This window comes from Cheilinus undulatus, linkage group 13, assembly GCF_018320785.1.
Source record: "Cheilinus undulatus linkage group 13, ASM1832078v1, whole genome shotgun sequence".
Taxonomy (NCBI): Eukaryota; Metazoa; Chordata; class Actinopteri; order Labriformes; family Labridae; genus Cheilinus; species Cheilinus undulatus.
In genome coordinates, this window is record NC_054877.1 from 31,471,937 (window position 1) to 31,480,390 (window position 8,454).

The 8,454-nt window shown below is 38.5% G+C and overlaps 1 protein-coding gene across 1 annotated transcript; it reads left to right on the forward strand.

Moving 5' to 3' along the window:
• The first annotated feature begins 900 nt into the window (after positions 1–900).
• LOC121519691 (cortexin-1-like) lies at positions 901–1,233 on the forward strand. The gene has a single exon (XM_041802514.1). The coding sequence runs from the start codon at positions 901–903 to the stop codon at positions 1,174–1,176; it is 276 nt and encodes a 91-aa protein (XP_041658448.1). The 3' UTR covers positions 1,177–1,233.
• The last annotated feature ends 7,221 nt before the right edge of the window (positions 1,234–8,454 follow it).

The following is an 8,454-nucleotide window of genomic DNA, read 5'->3' on the forward strand; positions in this document are numbered from 1 at the left end:
AGAATATGTCTTCTAATGAGTGTGAAGGGATTTCGACAATAAATAAGACAAAAACACTGTTTAAGATTTGATTTTTGCAGTCTTTTTGTTGGGGAGGGAGGGGTGCAGTGTTGCATGGTGGAAGTAAGAATCTATAACCTTTGGCATGTTTCAAAGGCTCCTGTCGCGTTCTCAGCCCCCTGAATCAATCAGCGTTTTCCCTCCATTCAGCACCTTTCTGCGCTGAAAACTCACTCATGCCATATCCTTTCTTTGCTTTTTTTTCTTAGGTATATTGATGAGCAAACTACCCAATAAAGATGTTCCCGGTGACTCAGGAAGGAGAAGAAGGTCCAAAAAATAGAAGCTACAGGTCACCGCCGCATGGTCAAACGGCCCTGTGACTGACTGCAAAAACAGGAATCATTTACAGCCTCTGATTGATCTACGGGCCATCTTCAGCCACTCGTTTGAGATTTATACTTCACTTTGTAATCACAAGAAATGCCCCTCTAGGGCTGCTATTGGATGACACTTAAAGTATTGACGGATGAGCCGAGGACGAGTGCAGATGATTGGGAGTTGAAGTCTGTGAGTAGGTCTTTGTGGGAGAGGGGAAAACCTCAGTAGGTTAGATTTAATTACTGAGCGTGCCTGGGCTTGTCTCTGGTTCACCAGAGGGCTTATTAATTTTCACCACTGATTTCCCTGTGTTATTTCTACTGGAACATTTTTTTCTTTCTTTTACCTTGCGGCTGGTTGAGTTAAATGTGTTGACATCTGCCAGATGTCACAATGCCACGTCCCTCTGGCTTCAAAAATCACACTCACTAACAAAGAGCAATGCAACTCCTCATAGCTCTTGACTGCTGAATAAAACTCCCACAATAAAACATTAAACTCCTCACCTTTTCTTCCAACATGGGTGACACAAACTACTGGGTGGTGGATTATGAGTTCTCCTCTCCTGCTCCGCCCGGGTTCCCCAGGGGCCCCACGCAGCTGCAGCCCGTGGCGGGGCACCCCGAGCAGGGAACAGCCCTGTGTTTTGTCGGCCTCCTTGTGCTGCTGCTGCTGTTTCTGGTTGTTCGCTGCGTCCGGATTTTGTTGGACCCATACAGCAGCATGCCGGCGTCGTCATGGTCAGACCACAAGGAGGGGCTGGACAGAGGACAGTTTGATTACGCGCTGGTGTGAGGACGAGATCAGAAGATGATGGATGGATGTGACGGCTCATTTGATGGATGATGGTGTTAAAAAGTTCCTGAAAATGAAAGGAAAAGCAGATTGTTACTTGATGTGTTTTGGTTGTGATAGGAAAGTTTTGAGGATTAAATGTGTTAGAGGATGTAGGAAAGAAGCAGAAGACCTGCATCTGTCTTGATTTACAGTATGCCATGTTTTACTTGAGATTCATGGTGTGTTTAATGTTATACTGCAGGAACACTACGATCTGTTCCCCTGCATTATGTGTACCATGTCATTTTTAATCCTATAAAGTTTTACAAACCCCAGAGCTGATCATAAAAACAGAGTAGATCTGCTGCTAGAGAGGTCCTGATTGAGTTAAAGAGAAATCAAATAAGTTTAGATAAGGTAAGGAAGTCCTCAAAGCTGGGTTAGAGTAACACAATTATACAATATTAGTGAGGATACAGGGACAAGACTGCAAACTGTTGATTTTAGGGTTAAAATGACACTTTTATATCTCTGCAGCATTTATTTAAGCTTTTTTTAAAGGTGAGCAAAATTTAAAAGATGTCATTTTTTAAAAAGTGAACCATGCTGGATAATCTGAGGCATTTTAAACATCCTCTATGACGGTCCTCAGGTAGCACCAATCTCTAATCCACCAAAGCCATTTTGAAAGTACACCTCTGAAATTGAGCTCAAACAGGTATTGGTATCTATTTTCTGTTGATGTATTCGAGTTTAAAAGCTGTAGTTTATAATACATTGCAGTTATTACAGCGTATTTTATTCTGGGTTGTTCTATTCAAAGTCGCCGTCCCTTTAAGAGGCTTAAAAGGTTCAGTGTGGAGGGTCACAGCCCCGGCTGAATGTGTGTCATATAAAGTTTTGATTATGAAATGCATGTACGCTAATTTCCTCCGCCTAATCCTTTCTGCCTTTAGGCCCCGTCCAGTGCACCAGCCAAATCTGTTCAACAGTGCCTGTAGGAATATAAGAAAATATCTATTTCATACTAATGATGTTACTGCTCCTTTTGCCACTTGTTTTATAACTTTGTTTCTGCCCTTCATATTCTCCTTTGAAGTGTGTCAATGAAAGGCTATTTTTAAAGTGATTTTAGTATTCATATTTTACTGATTTGTAAAAAGTTCTATCCTTATTGAAGACCAAAATGCTGTACATTAATACCAAACTACTGTATGCAGTCTAACTTCCTGGATGTAGACTTGTTTAAGAATTAGATATTTTCCTAATGTTTCTTTAAAGTGGCATCAATTCTTTTTTTTTAACAAAATAAAGCTTTTGTCTTGTCTTGATTATAGAAAGTGTCATTATTTCATAGTACACAAACACAAACTTTTCCTTAGCAAAAGCCATCCTCTCTGCTGCCTACAAATCAATACAGCTAAGATTTAGGGCAACTGAAATCAATCACATAATCAATCGGAGGCTCGTAAAGAGACACAGTCAGTTAATTTACGAGGATCCAGAGGCAGATCACCCCACCCTTATAAATTACATCCCTACACTGAGTGAGTTAGACCCTCATCACAGCAAACTGCATATGTGGATGACAGATACAAACATGCATGAGAAAAACTTCTCTTGAAAGAAATTCATGAGAGTCTGAAAAAGTTGAATGAATGAAGAGATCAATGACAAGTATCAAGAATCACTGCTGTATATCCACTCTGGTAGTGTTTCCTGTGGTGCTTCAGTCTGCTAACAAGCTGTGACCTCCTCTGGATACTTTAAGAATTACAACTGAGCACACTCGTCAAACTATGCTTGAACCAGAAATGTGCATGTTTTTTTTTTTATTTTAATTTTCTTGTGAAATCTACTAAAATTTATTATTTTCATTATTTTGGAGAAAGATATAGTGCTCATCAATCTTTAATCAAAAGCCAATATGCAGGAAGGATGCCATTCTCTTCCACAGTCTGTCAAATCTAAGCACGGTCACACTAGATGGACAAAAGTATTTGGCCACACCTGTTAATTACTGAATCCAGGTGTTTCCGTCAGGCCCATTTGCACAGGTGTATAAAATCAAGCATCTAGCCATGCAGTCTCCGTCTGCAAACATTTCTGAAACAAAATAAGTCGTTCTGGAGAGCTCAGTGATTTTAAGCGTGGTACCGTAATGGATGCAACCTTTGCAATAAGAAGGTTTGTGAAATTTAATCCCTGCTCGATACTTTACAGTCAACTCTAAGTGATATGATAAGAAAGTGGAAACGTTTAGGAACAACAGCAACTCAGCCATGAAGCAGAAGACCATGTAAATCCACAGAGACAGGTTAACGACTGCTAAAAAGCATGGTGCATAAATGACACTCTGCTGATTCCATAGCTGGGCCTTCTCATCCAACATTAGTGCTTGACCTAATAAATGCTCTACTGCATGAATGGCCACAAATTCCCACAAAACACTTCAAAATCTTGTTGAAAGCCCTCCAAGAAGAGTGGAGGCTGTTATAGCCACAAAAAGGAAGGCAACTCCATAAAAGAAATAAAGTTGAATACAATGTCACAACAGTCCTTGTTGGTGTAGGTTCAGTGTCTAAATACTTTTGTCCACATAGTGTATGACCCACTGATAATCTCTTCAATATTTATGATCTTTTTTGTTCATTTTGAAGCAGTTTGGTATGAAGTATTTGTCAGATACCCTTTATTTTCTTGATTTTCAGCACATAAGTTATGATTACAACAGTTTATAGCTTGTAACCCTTTGCAAAACATCAGAAAGTGGTTGTCATGTGAATATGGACAATACCCACACAAGCCTAACAAAGTTTAAAAAGAATATTAGGCTTCCAGCGCTGCATCTATATTTATACAATGAATATACTGAGCAAAGAATTTAGACCAAGCAGACTGTAATGCTACTTTTCTCTTTAAAAAAAACCAATTCTATTCATAGATTGTGATGTTTTTACTATGTTTAGCATTGTAGTTTTGGCATGATAAACATTTGCAAGTTAGGTTTGAATGCAAATTAAAGTAGAGGCTGATAAGAATGTCATTAGTTTGACAGATATTTGGCCATTAAACAAAGTGTTTGACAAATTAAAATATTGATTTAATGATGTCGCCAGATGACAAGTCACTAGAATTATTCAACTTCATCTCAAGGGGCCAATAGTTATTGAGACATTTCACTCACAGCTACAGATAGCGATCAAATGATGCAAGAGGAAAAGTCAGGGGATCTCAGTTACGCCTATGACTCTTCTCAAATTTTGTACCAATGTAAGGAAATTTTATACAGTAAGTTTTTTTTTTTCAAAGAATTCCCCATGTCTATTAAATCTGACTCAAACAAATGCTGAGAAATATTTCAACTTAAACCAAAGAAGTTTATACTAACTAACAAAGCACTTGTTGTCCATGGTTCCTCACAGTTGCCATAATAAAATGTAAACAAAAGAACTCTGTAATGTCTAAACTACTATCCTGGGGCAAACTGTAAAACTTCAAAGATCCTTTTTTAAAAAAACTGCTGAAAAACATTTTCTCTGTTTTACACCTGATCGACTAAAGTGCAGATTTTGTTTCACTTTATAAAACATTTATCCCAGCTGGCATAAAAAAGAAAGTCTCCTTTACTTGAAAATGAGAACTTGCTTCCCCACAAAGTTGTAAGCATAGCATTGTCTAAAATGTCTTAGTATGCTGAAGCATTCATATTGGCTTTCAGTGGAGCAAAGGGGCCTAGCCCAAACCCTGAAAAACAGCCTCATACCATTATCTCTCCTCCACTAAATTTCACAGTTGGCACAATGTAGTCAGGTAGATTATGTTCTCAAGGCATCCACCAAACCTGGGCTAATCCATCTGACTGCCTGCAGTTTTGTGCTTAAATGAAAGCCAGTAAGAGTTAAGAAGTCTTCAGCCACGGCAAATTTCTTGAGCTTCCTGCTACTTAGCTGAAGACAATGGATAATAAAAAAGTTACTCATGAACTATGGCTCAAAGTGATCTTGTCTGTTTACTTTTCAATGAGTGTGTTATTTAAGAGGCTAATGGTAATGGTAAGTCAGATAACATAAACTGCTACAACTTAAAAGCTAGCAAACATTACGCTAAGCTATCAACAGTGTGTCCCAAAGTGCATACTTCCATACCAAATGCTAAACATTTGGATTGTGTCAATGGGTGTAGTGCGTTCACACTGAGAAGTACGTTTGAATGCAGTGTATAATTGGCACACTCAAAAACGTCTAAGAATTGCGTTTGGAACAATGGACAATCAGCAACCTCAGTAAACGCCATACTGGTGATGTAGTGGATGTTATATTGTTAGCATGCGAGCTAGTGTTACCATGCATACCATGCTTGCTAGCTAGCTATCTAGCTATCTATCTAAACCTACCTTCTTGCCTGCCCACCTACCTACCCATCCTTCGTGTCATTAGCATTGGCAGCAGATTGCAATCAAAAAAAGGGCCTTCAGAGCCGTGAATCCAAAAGTGTGTGAAAATAGCCCTCAAATTTAAATTATAAAGTCGACTTAGAAGGTGCTGTTACAAAAGAAGTAAAAGAAGAAAACAGAGACAGTTAAACCTGTCATTCCCTGTTATTGTAAAATAGCAGTGCCCTAACCAGCTGTGATTAAATGCACTGTATTGCATTTAAAAGTACTGTATTACAGTACACTAACTGAAGTATGCAGTTTGAGACACTATATATATATCACTTTAGCTAGGAAGTAAAGTTCTTGCTAGCATAAGGACATTATGGCTTTCACATCATTATGTTTTTATTAAGCAGTAATATCTGCCTATCCTGTAAGCTAAGTATATTTTTAAGAGGATAATTGATAATATTAGATGTTCTCGGCTGCAGATCCTTGTTAATGAAATATTTTGTTTTGTACACAAAATATAGCCCAATGTTTCACCAGCCGTTCACCTTTTACTTATTTCTATATTAATGTTTGACTGAAAAACTGTGTAATATTGATGTCATAAACCCTACCCTAAATTTATACTGTTTAAAACTGTGAGGGGCAGTGTTGTGCCTGAACGAGTTCAGTGAACGATCGTTCATGAACTCGTTCATATTTTGGACAAACATGAACTGAACGTACTGTATTTCTGTGAGCACGCCAGTCTGGCGTTTGTGAATGGCGCTAACCAAAACTCAATTTTAGCAAGCCTCCCTGAGTATGAAGTCAAAGGAAAATTGCTGTTTTTAAATATAGTCACTGAAATGTTTTTTTCAGTTCATTAGAGAGGACTAAAGTAGCTAAACAGTGGCCAGGCTCTGCCAGACTACATCAGCCCTTTCAGCATCCTCTTTATCAGACTCCAACAGATGGCTAGAAGCACAGTGACACAACCCCTACCTCATTAGTCAGGCAATTAACAGGACAGATTCTGCCTCAGTGGGCTCTCACAATTTACCGCCCTGATCAAACAACAAAGACACTCAGTTCCCATCAACATCGCACAAAATGTGAACACCCACAATCACAAACAAACCCTCCCACCGCAGATACAAAGGGGAGCACTTTCTGGGGCCAAGCCAAATGGGGAGCCCATGGAGGTCCGAAAAACATGGTCCATTGTGAAGTTAATCTGTGAAAACTATATTCTTTATTTAACCTAAATAATAACCACTCTTATCAAAGCAACAAAACAAAATTTGTATACATCTATGCTGCAGTATCATACAGTCTTTTCCTAATAGAAACCCCTTTTCTTAAAACAGAATTACCTTCTTTTGACTGGTTGAAAAGCATCCAAAAATTGGATTGCAATTGCTCACTTAAGAGTAAATGATGGGTTAGACTTTATAGCTAAGCCATGATGTGCATGCTAGAAAATAAGTAGAGGGAACTGTGACAACTTTAAGGGAAAAACAATTAGAGTTTTGGAAAAAATTGCCAAAATAAGGTTAAGAGTGGCATAAATGAGTAAAAAGGGGCAAAAAAATGGTCAAAAGTGTTTTAAAGCAGTTAAAAAAGTGGTAAAAATGGATGAAGAAAGTGGGGAAAAGAGGCTGAAAAAAGCAAAAATGGGATCAAAGTGTCAAACTGGTTTACACAAATGCAGAAGGTGGCAAAAATTGGTGGGAAAAAAGTGCTTCAAAAGTGGCAAAAGTGGCAAAAGTTGACAGAAATGGGTTGAAAAGGCAAAAATGGTTTAAAAGTGACAAAAAAGTTGCAAAAATTGCCAGCTAGAGTCATAAAAAGAGATTGAAGAGTGAGAAAATCACTCGGGGGGGGGGCAAAAATAAGCTGAAATGGTGAAATGGTAAAGAGGGGTTAAAAAAAATCTTAAAGGTAACTCAAATAATTAATGACAACATCAGAACCCAATAATTGTTTGATAGTTCAATTTATTTTTAAATGTGGGTTCCTTTGATGGTTGCTGTGCAGATCTGATTTAGTTGACTCTGGCTCTGCAGAAGCAATACATACACGTGTCTGTTGTGATCATAATGGCTGGGCAAATAGGGGCACACAGTATGCAAATACCTCCCTGAGTTGCACCAGCTAATTTTCTGGTAATATGACTCCATCCATTAAACCCCCTCCCCTCGCACAACCACACACAATGCAAATCAGAGGTAAACACAGCCAAGAGACAAATGCAAATAATGTTTTGATGTAAATGCACTAAAAATCTCAACCCCGGCACATAAACACCTCATCATCTTTTCATAAACGTTACTGAATAATGCATGAATACTCATGTCCAAACACAGATCTTGTCTGACTGATAAATAGCAAAAAAGATAAGTTAATTTGAACGACAGCAGTGATGTTATCATTAGGCTACCTGCTTATCTCTCTTCTGCCATGAGCTCAAAGTGTTGTTTCAAGCAAAGGATACGGTGAGAAAAGATTAAAGTGTGAGTAGATGGTGGCATGGGTTCAGATAAGTATTTGGGTGTGTCTTAAAGGGAAATGTAGCAGTCAGTGAGAGCCCTCTGTGATGGCATATACAGTTGTTCATGGTAAAGTATGTAAGCTACATATCCCTGTAAACCATTCACTCCGAAGGTATGCTCACTGTAAATTAAGGGCTGCCAGTAACCCAGGAGAGGTCATGAGCTTGATGCATAATAAAGTACAAGGAAATGTAATGAGATATGATCCTTAATTCCTTTCAAAGGTGTGTCATGGGTTTTGATTTACTCAAGTAAACAACTTGGGTGTAGTAGAATCATTAATCAAGTTTTCCCTGAAATGGATTCAGCCTTGCCCCAGATGGGTTCCCCTTGTATTATCTTATAATTTCATATTGTAGACAGGGTTAAGTGTGT